At 41.4% G+C, this 24280-nt stretch overlaps 1 protein-coding gene across 13 annotated transcripts in view; it reads left to right on the top strand.

Moving 5' to 3' along the window:
- The first annotated feature begins 1025 nt into the window (after positions 1-1025).
- The window catches only part of Dync2h1 (dynein cytoplasmic 2 heavy chain 1), a 218578-nt gene continuing 195323 nt past the window's right edge, over positions 1026-24280 (top strand). For 12 of the 13 annotated variants that reach the window (XR_009056968.1, XR_009056967.1, XR_009056969.1 and 9 more), the window contains exons 1-12: positions 1026-1278; positions 1762-1932; positions 2281-2416; positions 4433-4551; positions 6102-6246; positions 7688-7920; positions 10337-10471; positions 10574-10687; positions 10788-10899; positions 11877-12001; positions 15738-15913; positions 21351-21546. Coding sequence is in view for 8 of the 13 variants with exons in the window: in XM_057766374.1 (XP_057622357.1) it covers positions 1084-1278; positions 1762-1932; positions 2281-2416; positions 4433-4551; positions 6102-6246; positions 7688-7920; positions 10337-10471; positions 10574-10687; positions 10788-10899; positions 11877-12001; positions 15738-15913; positions 21351-21546 (1857 nt within the window). In the remaining 5 variants the exon portion in view is untranslated. The remainder of the gene's footprint in view (positions 1279-1761; positions 1933-2280; positions 2417-4432; positions 4552-6101; positions 6247-7687; positions 7921-10336; positions 10472-10573; positions 10688-10787; positions 10900-11876; positions 12002-15737; positions 15914-21350; positions 21547-24280) is intronic. The other variant, XM_057766375.1, reaches the window with a different exon arrangement.

Genomic DNA, 24280 nt, shown 5'->3' with positions numbered 1-24280 from the left:
AAATAACTGTATAATCAAATATATTAAAGCCAAACTATATACCTTAATAGACAAACTCTTTCTATTGAATTTCATAAAAAACCCTAAATAATAACCTATTAGTGTCCTCAGTCTTGTGGCCCAGTGTTGGTTTTGACAGTATTATCAATCTCTTATTTTACTTGTTTTGTAGATCTTTAAGAATTCTTATTTTACCTTCTTTGGAGAAAAGATCAAGAATCTAGAAACACCTGGCAATTGGTAACATAATGATTGTTAAGGTTTTCCTATAATGACAAAGGTAAAACAACAACATCAACAACCCCAAAACCAAGACAAAACTAACAATGGGAAACTAGCTCACTCAGCTAGGAGCAGACAGACTTTGAGAGAGTTATAGAATACAAGCCTTTCTAACGAGATGCTAGAAAGGTGTTTGTTGTGATTGACTGATTGTAGATGTATTTATTTTATGTGTATGAGTGTCTTGCCTGCTTGTATGTATGTGAAGAATTCAGAAGAACCTGATGGGTCCCCCCATTTTATCCACCCCGCACCTCGAACTGGGGGTGGGGGTTAGAAACCCTTGTTTGACATCCTGTGAGTGTTGGGAACTAAATCCCGATCCTCTGCAAAGAGCAACAAAGCGCTCTTAATCGCGGATTTTTTTTGAGACTGGGTGTCCTAATGTAGCCAAGGCTGTCCTTTTGGTATCCTAGATGCTCTGTTTACAGTCATGAACCATCAGGCCTGGAAACAAGGTGAATTTTAAATAGTAATCTCTTTTATACTGCAATTTAGTTGTGAACTGCTACGTCCCCATTTCACAGACGTAGGCCCTGACACTCCAGAGTGGTTTGCATGGACAGTGGAAACACTAGAGCGCCGCGTTAGAAGGAAAGAGGATGGATAAAGAAAAGATGCTCTCAGTTTATCCAATCGATGTGAGCCGGGATCCTCAGCCTTGCTCGCGCGCGCCCCAGGCGTCCTACTTCCGCTGCGCGCGCCGCCGGCGTGGAGCGGTCGCCATAGCGACGACCGTGGCAACGAAGAACAGTGGTGGTGAGGCTGCTGGGCCGCTGCGGGTCCCTCTCCTCCGCGGCCATGGCGGGAGGCCCCGCGGACGTCCGCAAACTCTTCCTTTTCACGACCACCCAGAATTACTTCGGGCTGAGGCCGGAGCTCTGGGACCAGCCCCCGCCGAGCAGCTTCCCGGAGGTGAACAACTTCTTGGACGACGGCAACCAGATGCTGCTCCGCGTGCAGCGCTCCGAAGCGGGGCTGGCCTTTTCCAACACGGTAGGGCGGCTGCCCGGCTACCCAGGCCGGGCCTCCCCTCCCTCAGGTCCCAGGTCCTTACGCCAGGCCTAAAGACAGCCTCAGTCTTGCCCAGGAGCCCTGGCTTCCAAGCCGCTTCTGCCTTGGCGGTGGAGTGCCCGCAGGGTAATAGGAGCTTCCCTGTCCACGCATCTGAATTGGAAGGATAAGCAACTTGTCTCTTTCTTTTGAGACAGTCTGGCTCTTCCTGGCGGGCCCTCAACTCTGAGCCTTAAGCGATTTGACTGAATAATTCTGTTCACTTTACGACATCTTTATTCTTCCCTTCCTCTGTTACAGCTTGGTTAGTGTAGTGCGAACACAGCCAATTACTGTTTTGAATAAGTTGTCTTTAACTAGTATTTCCACCAGGCATAATTCTAGTGATGCAGCTTGGTAGTGAAGCATTTCTTTCAAACACTAAGTTTTATGAACAAGACATAAGATCATTTGTTTATCACGTAGATTGATTTCGACGACACAAAGGATAAAGTGCTGGTGTTTTTCAAGCTCCGACCCGAAGTAATTACAGATGAGAATCTGCATAACAACATTCTCGTTTCTTCTATGTTGGAGTCACCTGTCAGTTCCCTTTACCAAGCAGTACGGCAGGTGTTTGCACCCATGCTGCTAAAGGTGAGGATTTTGGTCAGCATGGAAACAGACTTACATATTATTTGATTTACTGTTTAATGTGTTTTAGTTTATTGAACTATTTTATGGTTTTGGGGTTTGTGTCAGGCTTCTAATGTTACTTTCAGCTCTGTAGAGGAAAGCTGCGTAAAGCTATGAATGCAGCTCCCATCCCTTCTTACATAGCCATGACATATGATTTGTAGAAAAATTTAACTGTTCAAATGGAAGTTGAAGCAGGCGTTCAGTGAAGTATGGATTTGTGGGCTTAGTTTTTAGACAGTGTGTTTTTGAAGCAGGGTTGACTGGCAATGCTTTGATCAGTGTTTACTCTTGTCTGCTTTTATTTAGGACCAGGAATGGAGCAGAAATTTTGATCCTAAACTTCAGAATCTTTTGAGTGAACTAGAAGCTGGACTGGGTGTAGTTCTACGGAGATCAGATACTAACTTACCCAAACTGAAACTTAAGGAAGATGATACAAGAGGTATATAACAACGTGTTATGCTTGGCTTCCACAACTCAGTGTTTTATTATATTATTATTTTTATATTTTACTTGGAGGGTGTGAGAGCAGATGATACTTGTGTGCTTGAATGTGTGTGAGTGCCACAGCACACTTGTCGAGGTCAGAGGACAGCTTGTGGGAGTCAGATCTTGCATTCTACCTTTTGCAATCCTGGGACAAGCACTTTTAACCACTGTGCTGTCTTTCTGGTCCTCAAAATAACCATCAGTGCTGGCTAGTTTTATGCCAATTTTACACAAGCTATAGTTGTTTGAGAAGAGGGGACTTCAATTGTAAAAATGCCTCCATAAGATCAGGCTGTAGGCGAGCTTGTAGGGCATTTTAATCAGTGACTGATGGGAGCGCACAGCCGACTGCAGGTGATACCACCCTGGGGTACTAGTAACGGGTTTTAGAAGAAAGCAGATTGAACAAACCTTGGGGAGCAAGCCAGCAAACAGTACCCCTCCATGACCTCTGCATCGGCTCCTGCCTCTGGGTTCCTATCTTGTTTCAGTTCCTGTCCTGACTTCCTCGGATGATGAGGAGTGACATGGATGAAGGCACAGAAGCCCTGTGGTTTCCAAGTTGCTTTGGCCATGGTGTTTCATTGCAGCAAGAAGAACATTGACTAGGGCACCACCTGTAACAAACTCAGACCAGGTGGTGGTGGCGCACGCCTTTAGTCCCAGTACTTGGGAGGCAAGGCAGGCAGGTCTCTGTGAGTTTGAGGCCAGACTGCTCTACAGAACTACAAAATCTATACAGAGAGACCCTGTCTCAAAAAACACAAAAAACCAACCAACCAAACAAACAAACAAAAAACCCGAAACCAAAACAACCCCCCTAAAAGTGATCATTTAATTAATACAATTAGCAAATAACTGTTTCTTTCCAGATTTCTTTCTGTGTTTTTGGCTCTTCTATGAATATAAACTTTTAAAAAATGAATAGATTGTATGGGTTTGGAGAAGAATTTTTTTTCTTAAGACTAGATAGTTTATATAAATTGAAAATATAGGGCGGTTATGTACAGTGGTTATATTCTGTAACATGTGCCTTGAATATGACTTGCCTGACCATGCTTTCTCTGTAAGGAGCATCAGAGCATCTTGTGCTTTCTCTGTAAGGAGCATCAGAGCACCAGAGCATCTTGTGCTCTCTCTGTAAGGAGCCTCAGAGCATCTTGTGCTTTCTCAGTAAGGAGCACCAGAGCATCTTGTGCTTTCTCTGTAAGGAGCATCAGAGCTGTCTCGTGGTTTCTCTGTAAGGAGCATCAGAGCTGTCTTGTGGTTGCATTTTTGGCACCTGTGCTTTAAGACCAATTTAATAATAATAATAAAAAAAAGACCAATTTAAAGCTTAAAAATGGAAAACGCTGGCACCAAGCAGACCACAGAAAGGCCATTGATTGCAATGAGAAAGGAAGCTAGCGGGTAAATTGTAGCGCTGACTTTCCCAAGTGTATCTGTCGGCTCAAATATTTTACTGTCTTAATACAGAATATAGGAGTAGTGAGGAATGGCCACTGTATACCTTGTGACGGCAACAGACCACCAGCTTTTATGGTATAATGTATTTTATCTGATACTAGTAATAATTTTTCTATGGGTATAGATAAATTCATAGTATGATCAAAATGAAATATGTAACATACAATGAATGGATTGTATTTTGTTCAGATAGTCAAGTAGATGCTTTTTATAACATACCTCCAAAGAATAGTATACTTACTGTCAGCATATGATTAAACACACTGTGATTATTTAGTTCACTGGGCTCTTTGAAAGAGAATTTACAAATAAATATATTTTGCTTATACTTTCAAATTGAGTTGAAAACACTCATTGATTAAGTAAGAATTCACTGTTGTTAGAGGTTGAGAGGTCATCTTCTGTTCATCTTCTGGACCAGATCTAAACCAACAGCTGAGCCAAACTGGTTATGCCTTTTTCTTTTCATTAGTAGCTGAATGCTTCTCTCTTCGTTTTTTAGGTATCCTCACACCAAGTGATGAGTTCCAGTTTTGGACAGAGCAAGCTCACCGTGGAAATAAACAGATTAGTAAAGAAAGAGCCAGCTATTTTAAGGAATTATTTGAAACGATTGCAAGGGTATGTGATTAGCACATGGTTAAAAGTAGGCTTCTTGTGAATAAACTTTAGGATACAGTTTTCAGTGTATTTTTCTCTTTTAAACTCTACTTGACAGTTGTAAGATAAATAGTGTATAAACCCTAGAATTGACCTAAATTATATGTTTGAATATGTAAAACATAGAAATGAAAACATTAAATTCTAATCTCTAGGAAATAATTTTCCTCAAAAACAAATAAGTTTTCTAAAAGTACTGGGAGAAAATGAAATTCCAGGAGCTGGCAGAGGTCTCAGTGGGCGAAGTACTTGTTGTGCAAGCAGAAGGCCCTGAGTTCAGATCCCCATTTGTGTCCAGACCCCTGTGCTAGGGGCTAGGGGACCTGTAGGTAGTTGCTAACAGGCCAGCCAAGTCTACAAGGAGAGCTCTAGGTTCTTTGAGATGAAATCTGGTCTCCACATGTGCACCCACTGACGAGTGCTCACTTACACATACACACAACACACACACACGCACACCATATGTGCATTTATCACACAAACACATAAAACCAGTAGACTAACAGATTTATTTATAGCGGTAATACATTCTGTAGATGGAATGATACAGACTAGTATTTCACAGTAATTTAAACTACGAAGTCTTACTTTATGCCTATTTTATTTTCCCTTGCTGTATATTCTTAGGGTTTTAGTAAGTGATTATTTTAAGTATGATTTCAGCAACAGTGATTTATTTGTTCCCACTGTTATTTCATCAACAATATTGTTTTTATTTCTTTAAATGTTATTATTTCAGAGTTTACTTTTGTGGTATGTGTGTGCAGGATGTGTGTATGTGTGTGGGCAAATGTGCCTCGGTACACATGTACAGGTCAGTGGAATCAGTTCTTTCCTTCTACCTTTCCATTGGTCCCAGGGATCAAATTCAGGTCACTAGACTTGTGTGGCAGCTTCCTGTACCACTGAACCCTCTTGCCAATCTCAGCAGTGCCATTATGATGGTATATTTGATGTATATTTAAAGTTTGTTTTGACAGTGATGAAATATAGAATAATGAATTTGTGCTGCTCTTACTGTTAGTCACCACATTACAGAGCAGGACACGTGAATTACAGTGGGTAGCATGTATGTGGTGCTGCAGTTCCCTCTGCTGGTAAAAGAATAGACTCGATTTAAAGAAGACTTGGCTAACGGGGTAAAGAAATCAATAGTCTTTTTGCTGTCATTTTTTTCAGCTTCATGTGAAATTTTTGTTTATGGAGAATATTTACATGAAAAAGTCAGAAAAGCCGGGCGGTGGTGGCGCACGCCTTTAATCCCAGCACTTGGGAGGCAGAGGCAGGCGGATCTCTGTGAGTTCGAGACCAGCCTGGTCTACAAGAGCTAGTTCCAGGATAGGCTCCAAAACCACAGAGAAACCCTGTCTCGAAAAACCAAAAAAAAAAAAAAAAAGTCAGAAAAAAGAAGAGGAAGTTAGATTTTCAGCAGCTGAGCAAGTCTGGGTCATTCTGTGGTACGCAATGAACAGATGTAACTGTGTTTCAATGTGAATGTGTTTTGGTTTCAGGAATTTTATAACTTGGACAGTCTGTCCATGCTAGAAGTTGTTGACTTGGTGGAGACGACTCGGGATGTTGTAGACGATGTGTGGAGACAAACAGAGCATGATCATTACTCCGAGTCACGCATGCTGCATCTCCTAGATATTATAGGTATAGAAGTAAGCGGCTCCCTGTCTCCCTCCCTCCCCCTCCCCCCATCTCCCTCCTCCCCTCCCTCCCTTCCTCCCTCCTTATCTCCCTCCTCCCCTCCCTCCTTCTCCGCTTTCCTTCCTTGCTTCCTTCCTTTCTTTCTGTTTTCTTTTTTTCTTTTTCTGACGTTCTTAGTTAAAATGCTCATTAATATCAAACTTGCTATTTAAAGTAAATCTTAATAAACCATATAAATTTAATCTACATTTTTTTTTTTTTCGAGACAGGGTTTCTCTGTAGCTTTCTGGTTCCTGTCCTGGAACTAGCTCTTGTAGACCAGGCTGGCCTCGAACTCACAGAGATCTGCCTGCCTCTGCCTCCCGAGTTCTGGGATTAAAGGCGTGTGCCACCACCACCCGGCTGTGTTTTTGTTTTTAGCTGATTGAGTTCATATATGTGAAACACTTTGATCATTAATATAACTAAATTTATATTTTTAGTATTTATGCATATGTTAATTAATTAAAAATAAATTAAATCTATTTGAAGATTTATTTATATAGTATCCACAGAGACCAGAAGAGGGTTTCTGATTCCTTGGACTTGGAGTTATAGCATTTGTGAGTCACTGGAGTGGGTGCTGGGATCTGAACATAGATCTTCTGGTAGACTAGTGCCTTATTAGGGTTTCTGTTGCTTTGAAGAGACACCATGACCACAGCATCTCTTATAGAGGAAATCATTTAATTGGCTGACTTAAAGTTTCAGGAGTTTACGCCATTATCATCACGGTGGGATATGGTGGTGTGCAAACAGACATCCACAAACAACTGAAAGTGAACCGAGACACTTGAGCGTACATGAGACCTCAAGACACACCTCCTCCTACAAGGCCACACGTGCTCCAGTAAAGTCACACCTCCCAATCATGTTTCTCCCCATGAGCTTATGGAGTCAATTACATTCACACGACTACAAGCAGTAAGCAATCTTAACTGCTTAGATATTTCTCCAGTCTGCCACATATGTTCATTTTACTGTAATTTCATATGAACTAAAAATGATTAAAACAAACTGGTTTATATTCCAATATTACAAATTTGACTCAGAAAAAAATATGCTTTTCAGTATTCCCCTTAGAACATGAGATAAGCTCATGAAGGTGCGGGTTGCAGTACTTTCTGTCATGAGTGAAGTCAGATAGCAATTTGGAATTTGCTTATGTTTGCTCCTCCTATACAGTAGGTGCTATTTGTTTTTGGGACAGTATGTTGAATCATCAAGAATGCGAGCTGATGTTTGTGTGCACGCATGTATTTATAAATAGTGGTAGTCTAAGGGTGGATAGGCAGTGTTTTGTAGATTCTTAGTCTAATTCATATGTTAATTTTTCCTAAGTATATATTTTATAATTCCATATAAAATATTGTATTGCATATAATCTTGCTTTATGTCTTATTAGGTGGTTCATTTGGAAGGTTTGTTCAGAAAAAGCTGGGAAGTTTGAAACTGTGGGAAGATCCTTATTATCTTGTGAAAGAAAACCTGAAAGCTGGCATTTCAATTTGTGAGCAGTGGGTGATAGTCTGCAGTCACCTCACAGGTCAGGTGTGGCAGCGCTATGTCCCTCATCCGTGGAAGAATGAGAAGTATTTTCCAGAAACCCTTGACAGGCTGGGCAAGCGCCTGGAAGAGGTACCCGCTTGATTGGCTGCCTGTTGTCTTTAAGTGGGAGTGGTTTTCACTGGTCTGTGAATTCATTTTATGATTGATGAACACGTGTAAAAGAAAGGATTTATGGCTTGGGTGAGCATAGGAACGGATGTCATAATAAGTATGGTCTGCTTTGCTGCAGGTTGAGGTACATAGTGAGTACTAAGTCCTACCTTCTTTTCCTTCAGTGTGAGTGTGTGGTCACTGTTAGTGTGAGTGGTCAACATGGTAGTGTGAACGAGCCATCAATGTGTTAGTGTGAGCGAGTGGTCAACGTGTTAGTGTTAGCGCCAACATGTTAGTATGAGCAAGCAGTCAACATGTTAGTGTGAACCAGTGGTCAACGTATTAGCTGTGAGCGAGTGATTAACATGTTAGTGTGAGCGAGCGGTCAACGTATTAGCTGTGAGTGAATGGTTAACATGTTATTGTGAGCGAGCGGTCAGCATATTAGCTGTGAACGAGTGGTTAACCTGTTAGTGTGAGTGAGTGGTTATGTTATGAGCTATTGGGTTTCAGCTTCAGGTTCTTTGCGAGTAGAACTATGAGGACTCAGTGCCCTTCTTCCAGAGAGTGATGAGTAACCAGACCAAGAGAATTTATAATGATACTTTACTAGCAACTTCAATATCCAATGCATCAATGGGGTTTATAGTCTTAATAGGCGTGGGGGATTGATGATGGGCAACACACAGGTGATTCAATATCACAATTATTAATCCTACTAATCCTAATACATAAAACCAATTCATAACCTTAATTTGACACTTCTTAACCTTAATACAACTTATCACTTATCTATAAAATACTTCTTAACCTTAATACAACTTATCACTTATCTATAAAATACTTCTTAACCTTAATACAACTTATCACTTATCTATAAAACACTTCTTAACCTTAATATAAATTATCAATTAACATTTCCTAATCTTATCAATTATACATAAGATATCTCTTAACATTTCACATACTAAACATATGTATTAACACATCTATGCTCTTAACATTTCATACACACATTAAATAGCATCATATGACCTGGTATTGTTCAGCTTAAAAAGGACTTTTTGGATTTCTTCAGGCTGGATGCCTGACTGCACTGGGGGTTTGACAGCGAGGCTCGACTCTTGACCCCGTAGTCTGCGTTCAGTGTCCTTCTCTCAGGCTGGTATCGGGTGCCGGATGAATTCTTGACCGTGTAGTCTGTGGCCTGGTACTAGTCTATCTTGGAATGCAGGGCCTTTGGACTGTGATTTTGGGTGACAGAGTCTCGGGAGACAAGGCTTTTAGTTCTCTGCTCTTGGAGATGGCAAAGCATTAAATGCTTAGGTAAGGCATTACTTGTTTCTGCTTTCGGGAAGCAGGCTTGGAGGCTCTCCTTCTATAAGGTTCCACGTGCCCTGGCTATCATAAGATGTGAGATAACTGTCCTGCTGCCCTCTCTCTTTATGCCAGTTTGAAACTGCCTCTCATTTGATCCTTTTGATAACCAGATGTCCTAGGTTATCAGTATTGACTGGCCACAGAAGGGTGGGGGTCCTTCTCGTGTGGCAAGATTACCTCATTACCAAGGTTGCTGGGTGCAACCTGCCCATCCAGCAAGGCTAGATGGGTGTGGCAGCCTTCAAGTGGGCAAAATGTTCTTTTAATATTTCACCTTAGTAATTTTTCACACTACACACAAGAAAAAATGCTTTTACACTATATCAAGTTGCACTCATTCTATAAATTTCCTGCTCTATCTACTCTCCAGATTTCCCTCTTTATTTATTCATTCAGAGGAATCTGTTTCTGTGCTCATTACAGGTTAACATGTTAGTGTGAGTGAGTGGTCAGTGTATTAGCTGTGAGCCAGTGGTCAACATGTTAGTGTGAGCGAGTGGTCAACACGTTAGCTGTGAGCAAGTGGTCAACATGTTAGTGTGAGCGAGTGGTCAACACGTTAGTGTGAGCGAGTGGTCAACACGTTAGCTGTGAGCGAGTGGTCAACATGTTAGTGTGAGCGAGTGGTCAACATGTTAGTGTGAGCGAGCGATCAGCCTGATCCCTCAATCTTTTTCTTGGCTACTGATATTGCTTTGGCCCTCTTTGTAGGATGTACTCAGTGGAAATATTCGAAACAGTTTCTCATTTACTTCAGCTGTGAGCTTTCGTAAAAAGTTATAGATTTAGCTTCAAAGGAAAGGCAAAATGAAACTGCAGAGATAGTTCCACCCCCCTGCTTAGGAGAAACACAATTTAAAAAATGCAAACCCACATAAAAGAGTGAAATACTTCTGGTTTCATTCATGGTACAGAAGCCCTGTAAGGAAGTTTTATAAACCCTTTAGATTTTTGACCCAATTACAGTTGTTTTCATTTAATACATTTTATGTCTTAATATCTTACATTTTAGGTCTTGGCTATTCGAACAATTCATGAAAAGCTCTTGTATTTCTTACCGGCCAGTGAGGAGAGAATTATATGCTTGTCTCGAGTATTTGAGCCTTTTACTGGTGTGAACCCTGTGCAGTACAATCCGTATACTGAGGTCGAGTCTATGTGTTTGTCTTTAATTTTCTTTTGTCATCTTGAGTTTTAAAGGTTTATATTTTAACATTTTACAGTCTAACAGTATAATTAATTTGTTTAGCCATTATGGAAGGCTGCAGTGTCTCAGTATGAAAAAATCATTGCACCCGCTGAGCAGAAAATAGCAGGGAAATTAAAGAATTATATTTCAGAAATTCAAGATAGTCCACAGCAGGTAAAATATTGAAAGATTTGACTTTACAATTTTTCTGTAAGCTATTTTCATGTGAGTATGGCTGAGCTGAGATAACATGGACTTGCTTTGTTTATGTTAGCTTCTTCAAGCATTTCTAAAATACAAGGAATTGGTGAAGCGTCCGACTATAAGCCAAGAGCTGGTGCTAGAAAGAGAGACATTATTGGCAAGACTTGGGGACTCAGCTAAAGGTAATGTTCCCGAGAAATGTCTTTATAGCTGTATTTTAATCTCATGCTTCTTATTTAGGGTTAAAAACTACATTTAGACATTAGACAGTAATTGATTTATTTATGATATAAGTGATAAATTTGTTTTTACTTTATTTTTAAAAATTATTTTAAAGCCGGGTGGTGGTGGCACACGCCTTTAATCCCAGCACTTGGGAGGCAGAGGCAGGTGGATCTCTGTGAGTTCGAGACCAGCCTGGTCTACAAGAGCTAGTTCCAGGACAGGCTCCAAAACCACAGAGAAACCCTGTCTTGAAAAACCAAAAAAAAAAAAAAAAAAAAAATTATTTTAATTATTTTTTGCGTATGTCTTACCTGCATGTATGTTTGTGCACTATTTATTTTCTTGGTTACTACAGAGGTCAGAAAAGGGTGTCAGATCCCCTAGAATTGTAACAGTTGTGAACTGTGGGTGCCAGAAAGCGAAAACTTTTTAAACTGCTAAGCCATCCCTCTAACCCCTATATTTTTTTTAATCAACAGATTTTTTTCTATATCTTATTTAATATATTGTCCTAGTTTCTTTTCTTTTGCTGTGATAAAATGCCCTCACTGAAGCAAATTAAGGGATGGAGGATTTATTTTAATTGACAGCTCAAGCCATTGTTTATCACAACGGGAAGTCAGGGAGGCAGGTGCTTGAAGTAGCCGGTCCTATTACACTCATAGTCAGAAGAGAACAGTGATGCCTCCATCATGCAGTTCAATGTCCCCTCCCACCAGAAGGTGTTCCTTCCCACACCAGTTAACATGCAATGATCTCCCTAGGGCCTGCATTTCAGGTGTTTGTGTGTTATGTCAAGTAGACAGCACTAATCATTATCTACGTACATGCTAAGGTATATAATGTGGTGCAGTCAGGACCAACATCCTCAGCATTTTCAGTAAGACTCGAAATATACTACTTCTGTGTAATTTATTTGTTTTGAATGACACAGATTTCCGACTGGACTTTGAGAATCGGTGCCGAGGGATTCCTGGAGATCCATCTGGGCCACTTTCTGGCAAAAATCTTTCAGAAGTTGTCAATAATATTGTTTGGGTTCGTCAGTTGGAATTGAAGGTACTTGTTTTAATATAGTTAGTTGAACAGTGAACACTCAAAATATACTAAAGTAAGGCGTATGATAGGGACTCCAAGGCTGTTGTGAAAGCACTGTTGTCTCTGCATCAGCTACTTTTCTCATTGTCGTGACAAAATACCAGGGAGTAGTTAAAGAGAAGAGGGGTTTCTGTAGTTTAGACTGAGGTTTAACTGAGTAGTTAAAGAGAAGAGAGGTTCCTGTAGTTTAGACTGAGTTTTAACTGAGTAGTTAAAGAGAAGAGGGGTTCCTGTAGTTTAGACTGAGTTTTAACTGAGTAGTTAAAGAGAAGAGGGGTTCCTGTAGTTTAGACTGAGTTTTAACTGAGTAGTTAAAGAGAAGAGGGAGTTCCTGTAGTTTAGACTGAGTTTTACGATGGGGAGGTCTGGTGGCTGTGCTCCATGTGTGGTGGCCGGAGCTTATACCATGGCATCTTGGCAGGTCAGGAAGCAGAGAGCTGGTACAGAACCTTGCTAAGCTATAACCTTTATACATGTCAGGAAGGCTCCATGTCCAAGGGACACTTCATTTTCCCCATTGGCTGGGGACCACGTGCTCAAATGCCTAATTCAGTAGGATGCAGTTTACTTTCATGCCATAACAGCATCTAATTTTCATTGAAATGTATAGAAGTCTGAGAACAAATGTGTGTAGAAGATTCTGATGTGGTTCATTTTTTATATAGAGTTAATTGTCAAGTTGTGTCACTCAGTGTCTTTGAAAGCATCTGTGAGGACTACTATATCCTTGACACTAGATTAAAAGGAGATACTTGGGAAATCCTGATGGTTTTAAAGTCTGTCTGCAAGTATTTTTATGTTGCTATTGTTACAGTTTAGATGAAATGCTGTGGTTCCCCAAGGGGTGCAGTGGCAGGCCACGAAGGCCAGTGGGTCCCAGGCAGGGAGCCACGTGGTGGGTCAGCCGGTCCCACAAAGAGCCGCGGCACTTAGAGACAGCGATGGATAAGCACTCCATGCAGAGTGAGGTTGGATATTTATTTAGTGGGCTATGGAGGAGAAGGGGAGAGGGAAAGGGAGGGAGAAGGGGGACTGCCAGGCCTCCTTAGCCTTATTCCCCAGGGAAAAGTTCGCAGCCCCACGATGCAGGACAGTCAGATCTGCAGCCCCATGACACAGGACAATCAGATGTGATAGGGAGTCAAGTTAAAGCAGGAACTCAGTTTATTACTGTGAGCATCAGCTTATATAGATTAAGTAACATCCTGTGATGTGGGGGTATCTCCAGCCAGTGAGAGACAGCCAAGCCCTCCCTCTGGTTGGAGGGGTATCTACCTAGATTTTGCTGTCTTGTAGCTTTGAGACTATCCTTCAAATGTGAGCCAAGGTTTTCTCTGTCCTATAGGCTTCGAGGTACAGACCCTGAGATAATTTTCGCTCAACAGATACCCATTTCCACACTGTGGGGCCCTGGTGTGAAAGCATTCACAGGCGGATTGCTGATAGTCTGAGGGTTTATATTACATAGCTGAAGATGTGAAAACTCGTGAAAACAGCGACACCACAGGGCCTACAGGAGAACATCTTCTCTCTACAGGCGGGATGTTGATGGAACCAACTGACCCTAGTCCAGGTGACTGGGAAGCCAGAGGCTAGAGAACAGCGACACCACAAAGCCTATAGGAAAATGTCTGTTCTCTGCAGGCGGGGTATTGATGAAGTCTGACTAGCTCTGGTCTTGGGTGACTCAGAAGCCAGAGAGGCTAAAGGCTGCTCTGAGCAGTCTATCATGGTGGGGACCACTTATGAGTGGTCCAAAAGAAAGGAAAAAGGAGAAAGAAAAATCCAAGGGACTCCGGGCCCCAAATCGAATGTGCTGCACAGAGTGTGCAGTGCTAGTGTCGGAGGGCCCTGGTCAGTCTGGTCACGTCTTTAGCTATGGGAAGCAACCAGAGATGAATGTCAGTGAAGGGCTTATCCTTAGCCGTCACGGCTGTGGTTGGCTGACTGGAAGGGGAAAACTCACCACCAAAGCTGCTGGTGTGCGTAGAGGTCAGTATTCAGGCCGATAGAACGCAGGGCTGTTGTAAAGAAAACCTGGTTTTCTAGCCCAGGGTTCCACATGTTCTCAGCCGGCCCACCCATGGGCCAGAGGGAACATGGAGAGAGCCTGGCTAAGTCACGAGCTCCAAATGTAATGGTTTAGGTAAAACCCTGTGGTTCCCCGATTGGTGGCAGCAGGCAGTGGCCACAGGGGGCAGTGGATCCCAGGCAGGGAGCCACATGGTGGGTAAGAGACCTCAGTGGGTCAGCCAGTCTCACAAGGAGCCGTGGCAGGTAAGAGACAGAGATGGATAGGCACACCATGTAGAGTGAGGTTGGATATTTATTTAGTGGGTTATGGAAGGGAAGGGGCAGAGGAGAGAGGGGGAGAAGAGAGAGAGACAGAGAGAGCAGAAGTTAACTCTTTGGGAAAGAGATGGAAAGGAAGGAGCTCAGGCTGGAAGTGGAAGGAAGATCTGCTTGCCTTGGCAAACAGGAGAGAGAGTGGGCGGGGCTTATCTCTTAAGGGTCAGAGCTAGGTGGCTTGAGTTAAAGGAGAAATGGAAGGTCACTGTATATAATTGTTTATGATGTTACTAAAATTGACCTAAGATGCTTTTGGACCTACTATTACTATATATAGTTTCTGTTTATAGTTTTGATTTGTGTGATTAAACATTAATTGTCTGATAATTAATTAAATGTGGTCTGTATTCAAGGGCAAACAGTCAAGGAATATAAGTAAAACCAAGTTCTTTGTCAGACTCATGCCTTTAAACTGTATTCTGAATCATTCTGCATTTTTCTCCATCAGTCCTTTATGAATGTACCAAAATGGGCAGTTATGGAGGAAGATTCTTTTCTTAGCTGACATTCAAACCTGCCCTATTATTTTTTGAACTCATAACAAAGTTCTTAGCTAACTGATATTATTGTGAGCTTGTTTTGGGAGTAATGAGATGCTTCTTGGAGTTCCTGAAAATCAGCAGAGCACAGCTTTTGTGTGGCTTGCCCTTCCTTCACTTTACTCTGGAATATGCTGTGTTTTGGCTGTCCTTTTCGGTTTATTTATTCTGAGGTTGTATAATCCAGAAGTCAGAGAATGATATCTTTATTCCTTATGGAAAAAGCTTTTTTCTGTCTTTATAAGATTTGTCAGGGCCCCACATTGAGGTGACATCTGTTGGGGCCCAGCTTTGATTCGTTCCTATGTTCCAGAGTAGGGATGGGTGTATGGGTTAGAAATGTTAGGCAGAATAAACAGAGATACAAAAGTAATGTATAGACATAGGATAGTCTGGAGGGCAACCCAGTGACTACTGAATCCACCCGTGCTTGTTTCTTAGGGTCTTTAAATACCCAATCCAAAAGAGGGGAAGAAAGCAAAGATTTTTTTTTTTTAATCGTGATACAAAGAACAAACAAAGTGATTATCATCTTAATACACAAAACTCTAAGTTACCACACCCTAGGTTGGTACCACACCTTAAGGCAAATCTTCAGTCAATAACCTTGAAAGGAGCAAGACTACCCCTGAACTCTGACCTTTAGTCAAGGTGGAACCAATCCACTTCTGTGGGATCTAGCAATAGGAAAATAATTTTTGAGTCTCAGATCAGAGAAAGGGCCTCCTTATTTTCTTTTTTCTTTCTTTTTTTTATTTTCTTGTAAAACTCTGTTGTCATTAATACATCTTTGTCATTTGTTTTTTAAGGTAGATGACACTATCAAGATTGCAGAAGCGCTCTTGTCTGACCTGTCAGGGTTTCGTTCTTTCCATCGGAGTGCTGAAGATCTCTTGGACCAGTTTAAGCTGTACGAACAAGAACAGTTTGATGACTGGTCCAGGGAAGTTCAATCAGGGTTGTCTGATTGTAGATCAGGTTTGTGGTAAGTGCTCTCCCCTGAGCTGTCAACACAAGCCCATGTGTTAGTGATCCATGTAGCAAGGTGGAAGGGGCTCTTCTTTCTAGAGCTGCTGCTGCTCTATGAGTTATTGCCTTTAAAACATTGGAGGTTTTTTGTTTGTTTTGTTTTTTTATTTTTTATTTTTGTTTTTTTGAGACATGATTTTTCTGTGGCTTTGGCTCCTGTCCTGGAACTAACTCAGGCTGGCCTTGAATTCACAGAGATCCTCCTGCCCCTGCCTTCTGAATGCTGGGATTAAAAGTATGTGCCACCACTGCCCTACTTGCATTTAAAGCATTCTTACTTTTTTAATCTTTCTAAAGATTTATTTTTATTATTTTTGTGTGTGCATGTGTGAATGTTATGTATGTGCTCCATTGCCCTAAGAGGCAAGAAAGGGCACCAGACGACTAGAGTTAGAGAAGTGTGTGGGCCCCGGTTTGGGTGTTGGGAACCCAATGTGGTCCTCTAGGAGAGCAGGAGCGCCTCCACGGCCCTGAGTACACTTTGTTGTTGGTCAGCAGTAGGTGACCTCTGTTCGCTGAAACTGCAGACTAATCTTTGAGAGTTGGGCATTCTTTCCATCACAATACTTTATTACTGAGTATTCATATGGTTTTTCTACTTTTTATTCATTTATATTTTATGTATGAGTGCTCTGCATACATAACTGCATGTTAGAAGAGGGTATTAGATTTCATTATAAATGCTTGTAAGCCACCATGTGGGTGCTGAGAATTGAACTCAGAACCTTTAGAAGAGCTGCCAAGTGCTCTTAACCACTGAGCCATCTCTCCAGCCCCCATTTTTCTACATTTTTACATTACAATTGTATGCATAAACAGTTTTAATTGTAAATTGTATGTTTTTAAACTGTTGGAGGCAGTGGGAGTATACAGCAGGTGCCAGCTAATGTTCAGATGTCAACACACCAGAAGAATGATTTTCTAATAGAGGAGAATTCCATCCAGGAGAGACCTGTAGGACCTCTGACTCTGGAAACTGTTGTTCCTGTCTGTAATTTCACATGTGCAAAAGTAGCTGTGGTGTCTCCCCAATACCTTCATTGTAGTGTGTAATTTCATATGATATATATGTATAATCTCATGATTACATCTCAATTTATGGTCACTTATATCCATGGGTGGTGAGGAAGATGACTTCTCATTAAGCTGTATAATTTTGATATACAGAAAATATACTAGGATGTGCTTCATAACTAGGTCTATTGTTTCGTGGGGACTGTAAAAGCCTGCTTTGTTTCTTTAACTCAAACTAATACACAAAACAACAATTTCTCCCCAGTCTAAGACAAAGCATACACAATTAGTTCATTTTTACCTCAGAGCAAGTTCAAACTAGACTGAATGTTTCTGTAAACATATCAAAAGTTAAAAACTTTATAGATATGCACAAGGATAAGTCACAGATGCCTAACTAAGGTTATTGACACAAAGCAACCTAAAAGACTGTGGTTAGTTCTTCGCTTGCTAAATTCTGGCTGATAAGACCTGACTCTCTGTGCAGATATCTCTGCAGCCTGTCTCACCGGACACTGTACCCCCGGTCTTTGATCATAGTCTTACACCAGGAACCTTAAAACCTTGCATTGCCACGGTAAATTGCTCTGCCCTTGTTTATTCAAGGAATGTGTAATGACCTTCAGAGATAGCTTTGTAACTTTTTTATTATTGCAAAAACTTTCTATAAGATACATACACACATAGAACAGATAAGAAGAAGAAAGAATTAAAACTTAGAAGAAATTAGAAATTAATTGGAAGTATAAACTTGTAGCTGCAGAGGTAGAACTGTGTCAGAAGACTGGTCAGAGTAATAAAGAGCACAACTCAGTACCCTCAGATAGAAAATCTTTAAGTTCAGGTTTGCTGTGTTGTGGGCTTTCTCCCTAAACCTTGGGTGTAGCCTTGAGAGCTGGTCTCTTGAGCTACGATATTAAACCCTTTAAGAAAGAAGTATTTTCTCATGACATCCCAAATAGTAAGCCTTTGGTAAGTATTTATTGAATTAGGTTGTTGTTCTATTGTATTCTTTTTTTAATTATTTTATTTTATTTTTGGTTTTTCGAGACAGGGTTTCTCTGTAGCTTTGGTGCCTGTCCTGGAACTAGCTCTTGTAGACCAGGCTGGCCTCGAACTCACAGAGATCCACCTGCCTCTGCCTCCCGAGTTCTGGGATTAAAGGCGTGCGCCACCACTGTCCGGCTTTTAATTTATTTTTTAAAATAATCTTTTCTCATTTTATATACCAATCCCAGTTCCCTCTCCCTCTTCTCCTCCTGCTGTCCCACCATTCTACACCTCAGGGTAAAGCTTCCCATGGGGAGTCAACAAAGTCTGACACATCGCTTTGAGGCAGGACCAAGTCCCTACCCCCCTGTATTTGGGCATAGTATCCCTCCAAGAAAAATAGGCTCCAAAAAGTTAATTCAAGCACTAGGGATAAATCCCGATCCCACTGCCAGTGGCCCCACAGACTGTCCAAGCCTACAACTGTTACCCACATTCAAAGGGCCTAGTTTGGGCCTTGTCTCTGGAGTTAGTGAGTTCCCACTAGCTCAGGTCAGATGTTTCTGTGGGTATCTCTATCATGGTCTTGATCCCTTTGCTCATATTATTGCTCCTCCAACTCTTTGACTAGACTGTGGGGGCTCAACCCAGGGCTTAGCTGTGAATCTCTGCATCTTCTTCCATCAGTATCTGGATAAAGTTTGTATGATGACATTTAAGGTAGTCATCAATCTGATAACAGGGGAAAGCCAGGTCAGGTACCCTCTCCACTATTGCTTAGGGTCTTAGCTGGGGTCCTCGTTGTGGATTCCTGGGAATTTCCATAGTGTCAGGTTTCTTGATAGCCCCATAATGGCTCCCTCAATCAAAAAAATCTCTTTCCTTGCTCTCCCTTTCTGGCCTTCCCTCATCTCTGCCACCCCATTCCCTCATGTTCTCCTCCCCTCTTCCCTTCTTCTCTGCCTCTCTCTCTTCTTCCACCCCCTTTCCACCCCACACTCCCAGTTTTCTCAAGAGTTCTTGTCTATTTCCCCTTTCTAGGGGGATCCACATATGCCTTTCTTAGGGTCTTCCTTGTTACCTAGTTTCTCTGGGGTCTTGGATTATAGGTGGTTATCCTTTGTTTTATGTCTAATATCCACTTATGAGTGAGTACATACTGTGTTTGTCTTTCTGGGTCTGGGCTACCTCACTCTGGATTTTTTTTTTGGTCCATCCATTTGTCTGCAAATTTCAAGATGTCATTTTTTACTGCAGAATAGTACTCCATTGTGTAAATGTACCACATTTTCTTTATCCATTCTTTGGTTGAGAGGCATCTAGGTTGTTTCCAGGTTCTGGCTGTTACAAATAATGCTGCTATGAACATAGCTGAGCACATGTCCTTGTGGTATGACTGTGCATCCTTTGGTTCTATGTTCAAGAGTGGTATTGCTGGGTCTTAGGTAGATTGATTCCCAATTTTTTGAGAGACTGCCATACTGATTTCCAAGGTGACTGTCCAAGTTTGTACTCAAGCAGTGGAGGAGTGTTCTCTTACTCCCCATCCTCCAGCATAAGCTGTCATTAGTGTTTTTGGTCTTAGCCATTCTGACAGGTGTAAGATGTTAATCCACCATATAAACAAACTGAAAGAAAATAAAACACATGATCATTTCATTAGCCGCTGAAGAAACCTTCGTAAATATCCAGCACCCCTTCATGATAAAGGTCTTGGAGAGATCAGGGATACAAGAAACATAACTAAACATAATAAAGGTAATATACAGCAAACTGACAGCCAATATCAAATTAAATGGAGAGAAACTCAAAGTGATTCCACTAAAATCAGGAACAGGACAAGGCTGTCCCTCTCTCATATTTATTCAGTATAGTACTCGAAGTTCTAGCTAGAACAATAAAACAACAAAAGGAGATCAAGGGGATACAAATTGGAAAGGGAGAAGTCAAACTTTCACTATTTACGGATGATATGATAGTATACATAAGTAACCCCAAAAATTCTGCCAGGGAACTCCTACATTTGGTAACTTCAATAATATGGCAGGATACAAGGTCAACTCAAATAGAATCAGTAGCCCTCCTATATACAAATGATGAAAAGGCTTAGCAAGAAATCAGAGAAGTATCACCATTTATAATAGCCACAAACAACATAAAATATCTTGGGAAGAACTTTATTTTTCATACCATTCCAGCTGTATTTAAAAGATAGTTGCACAGTAGTGTTAACACATTACACACTCACACCGTTCCAGCTGTAATGAAAAGACAGTTGCACAATAGTGTTAATACATTACACACTCACACTGTTCCAGCTGTATTGAAAAGACAGTTGCACAATAGTGTTATTATATACTCACATTGTTCCAGCTGTGTTTAAAGACAGTTGCACAATAGTGTTAATACATTACACACTCACACCGTTCCAGCTGTGTTTAAAGACAGTTGCACAGTAGTGTTAACACATTACACACTCTCACCGTTCTGTGTTTAAAGACAGTTGCACAGTAGTGTTAACACATTACACACTCTCACCGTTCTGTGTTTAAAGACAGTTGCACAGTAGTGTTAACTTCTCTCTCTCTCTCTCTCTCTCTCTCTCTCTCTCTCTCTCTCTCTCTCTCTCTCTCTTGAGATAGGATTTCTTTGTAGCTTTGGATTCTGTCCTGGAACTCACTTTGCAGACCAGGCTGGCCTTGAACTCACAGAGTTCTGCTGGGATTAAAGGTGTGCACCACCACTTCTTAACTTGTCTTTAAGTTCTTGAGGTAGTTAGCACACTGTCTCTACACCTTCTCACAGACAGCATTGACTAGGACTCCAAATCTCCAGACTGTCAAAGCAGCCCTTACTTGTATGTACAAAAATGCTATTCACAAAGTTAAATAAATCTTAAGAGTTGTTCATAGGATTTGTGTGTTCTTTCAAACCAAATAGCTTTAATTTTGATTCACAAGAGATGATTGATAACAAAACCAGCATACAATTTTCTTTTGAAGAATAAGCAGGAAAAACAGAATTGTAAAGCCTTGATTAGAAAGTTTTTTTTTTCTTTTTTTGAAATTTAAAATTGATTTGCAGAGGGCTGGAGAGATGGCTCAGTGGTTAAGAGCATTGCCTGCTCTTCCAGAGGTCCTGAGTTCAGTTCCTGGCAACCACATGGTGGCTCACAACCATCTGTAATGAGGTCTGGTGCCCTCTTCTGGCCTGCAGACATACATACAGACAGAATATTGTATACATAATAAATAAATATTTTAAAAAATTGATTTGCAGAAAAGATGAGTGATTTTTTAAAATTAGTTTCATTAGACGAAAGAGTAAGAACAACGAGCTTCAAAGATTCCTATTCATCCTTTTTGCCCCCCCCCCCCCCTTTTTTGTAGTATTGAGGCTAACAGCCGTATTATGGAGTTGGATCCTAATGATGGGTCATTAAAAGTGCATTATTCCGATCGTTTGGTGGTTCTTCTGCGAGAAGTGCGTCAGCTTTCTGCCCTGGGCTTTGTCATTCCTGCCAAAATACAACAGGTTGCCAACGTTGCCCAGAAATTCTGCAAGCAAGCCATCATTCTTAAGCAGGTATGAGTGACACTTTTGATAATGTTTTTGTTCTTTGTTGATTATGCTAAATTACACCATTTTTTTTTCTGTTTTTAATTTTTTATGCCCTGTAGTAAATTATTAACTTGTAAATTCAGGGTTTGCTAAATGGCTAAGTTAAAATCTGCTGTTAAGGCCGGGCGGTGGTGGCACACGCCTTTAATCCCAGCACTCGGGAGGCAGAGGCAGGCGGATCTCTGTGAGTTCGAGACTAGCCTGGTCTACAAGAGCTAGTTCCAGGACAGGCTCCAAAACCACAGAGAAACCCTGTCTCGAAAAACCAAAAAAAAAAAAAAAAAAAAAAAAATCTGCTGTTAATCTCTCTAGGAGTTTTTAAACTTAAAGGCAGTATTGCCGTTAATTTTTATTTAAAACTGTTTAGAAAAATGATATATTATTCCTTCTTTCCCTCCATTCTAACCTCTCCACTCTTTTCTTTCTTTTCTTTTTCTCATTACTTGCAAAGGTCTTAAAGGAACTTCTGAGAGTCCTTTACCTATCTTCCAGATATTCATGGAGGATTCCATTCCCAGATTAATTGGTCTCGGTTCACTTATCTGTACCATGCTGCCGTTTTTCTGTTTAAAACAAAACTTACTACCTGGTTGTCAACCTCTTGAATAAGGTCAAGGTCAATTTATGGCTTTGGCTTTTTCTGCCTACATTCTTTGAAGTGTTCTGAACTATAACAAATACTTGAGAGAATCAATGTAGAAGAGAAAGTATATTGGTTCACAGGTTTGAAAGTTTCAACCCATGATCAGTCCTTCTCTTGCATTTGGGCCTGCGTCAAGACAGCACATGGTAGGAGCATGGCGGGGCTTAGAGCCTCTTGTCATGGCCTGGAAACAGAATGGAGAGAAGGGGTGGGAGAGACCCCACAGTTCCTCCTAAGAGCATATATTGCCATTGCTCTAAAGACCTACTAAACCTCACCTCTTTTTATTATTTTTCATTAATTACTTGAGGCAGGGTCTCACTGTATAGCCCTGGCTTGCTTAGGACTAGCTACGTAGACCAGGCTGACTTCATGTTAGCCTGCCTCTGCCTCTGCCTTTCAAGTTAGGCTTAAAGGTGTGTGCCACCACTTCCAGGCCCACTTCTTTAAAAAAAAAATAGTTTTTATTTATTCCTTGTCAGTTTCATAATGTGTACAATGTGTCTCTCCTGATCATACTGACTCCCAGTGTCTTTCCCTTTCCACCCGGATCCCCACACAGACCCTTCTACCTTCATTCCTGAGTTCCTATTGTGCTGCCCACATGTGCATGGTTGTGGGGCCTTCCACTTATTACAGATGATCCACCAGGACCACAGCCCTCAAGAATGCCTCTTATTTCCCAGCAGCCCCAACTGCTGATAGCTTGCCAGCTAGGGTGAGGTCTTGTGAGGTCAGTGTTAGAATATTGTCTTGATGCTGTTGTAACTCCATATGTGCAAGGCCATGCCACATCCAGGTGACAGCATTTCACAGTCCTCCCCACCTCCTCGCCAGCCCCCAGGTCCCTTTAGCCTTGGGCAAAGGGTTGATAAAGATCTTTCAGTGAGCTTTGGGCACTCAGTAGTCACTTTTCTCAGCTTTTTGACTTCTCACATCAACTGCTGCCCACTGAAAATAGACGTTTCTCTGACCAAAGGTTGAGAGCTGCACCAATCTGTGGCTATCAAAATAAATATCAGTTGGCAATGTGAGCATTAAGTACAGCATCAACTGTAGATTTCCTCTCGGCACTGGAGCCTTCCTGGCCTTTCTTCCATGGAGCAGGCCTTAAGTCCAGTCTGAAAGCAGTTTGCTATCCCTGTAACAGTCGTGCCACCATTGCGCCGATGGGTGTGTCTGCCTGGCAGGTCAGTATTGTCATAGGAAGGGCCCAGTAGTCAGTAACACCTTGTCTTAGTTACACTTCTATAGCTGTGATGAGACACCGTGACTAAGGCAACTCTTTCAAGAGAAAGGATTTAATTGGGCGTTTGCTTATAGTTTCAGAGTGTTAGTCCACGATCATCATGGCAGGACTCAGACAAGCGTAGCCCTGGAGTAATAGCTGAAAGCTTTACATATTCACCCACAGGCAGCAGGCAGAGAAAGACTGGGCTTGGTGGGGGCTTTTTGAAACTTCAAAGCCCACCCCAGTGACACACTCCATCCGACCTGTATATCATCTACAGCACTATGAATGCTAGCCATCAAGGAGGAGGACTCTTGGCTATTTCCAGATTGTTGTCTCTATATAACCTATTCAGAATGTGTGGTGTGCTCTAGTTAGGGTTGGCAGGCAACAATGTTGATAAAAGCCTCTTTTTCTTGGAAGCCTTGGGGCCTTCCTGATTAATAACCTGTAGGTAGGTGTATTGAGGTTTTCACTTAACCATTAACCATTTCTTCTATACCATCAAGCTATGCAGCGTACCATTGTTCCAATTCTTCTTTAAAAATTATTTTTAATAGCTTACAAAGTAGGGGGTTTCCATAAGAATTTTTCATACATCCTTAGTTTTGGTTATTCCATTCCTCACTTCCTTCTCTCCTATTCCTCCACCTGTATCTCTGGTTAAACCTTTAACCCCCAATATTCTCTCCTTTGCTACTCTCCCCTTCCCTCAATAAACCTCCTACCTTCATCTCTGTCTCTTCCTGGCTTCCTGGCCTCTGCATACTCCTAAGTTAAACACACAGATCTAAATTTGGAAGCCAGGATCAGCATATGAGAGA

Source organism: Chionomys nivalis, chromosome 4, assembly GCF_950005125.1.
Source record: "Chionomys nivalis chromosome 4, mChiNiv1.1, whole genome shotgun sequence".
Taxonomy (NCBI): Eukaryota; Metazoa; Chordata; class Mammalia; order Rodentia; family Cricetidae; genus Chionomys; species Chionomys nivalis.
Note: the sequence above shows the minus strand (reverse complement) of the source record. Positions and strands in the feature narration are given on the sequence as shown.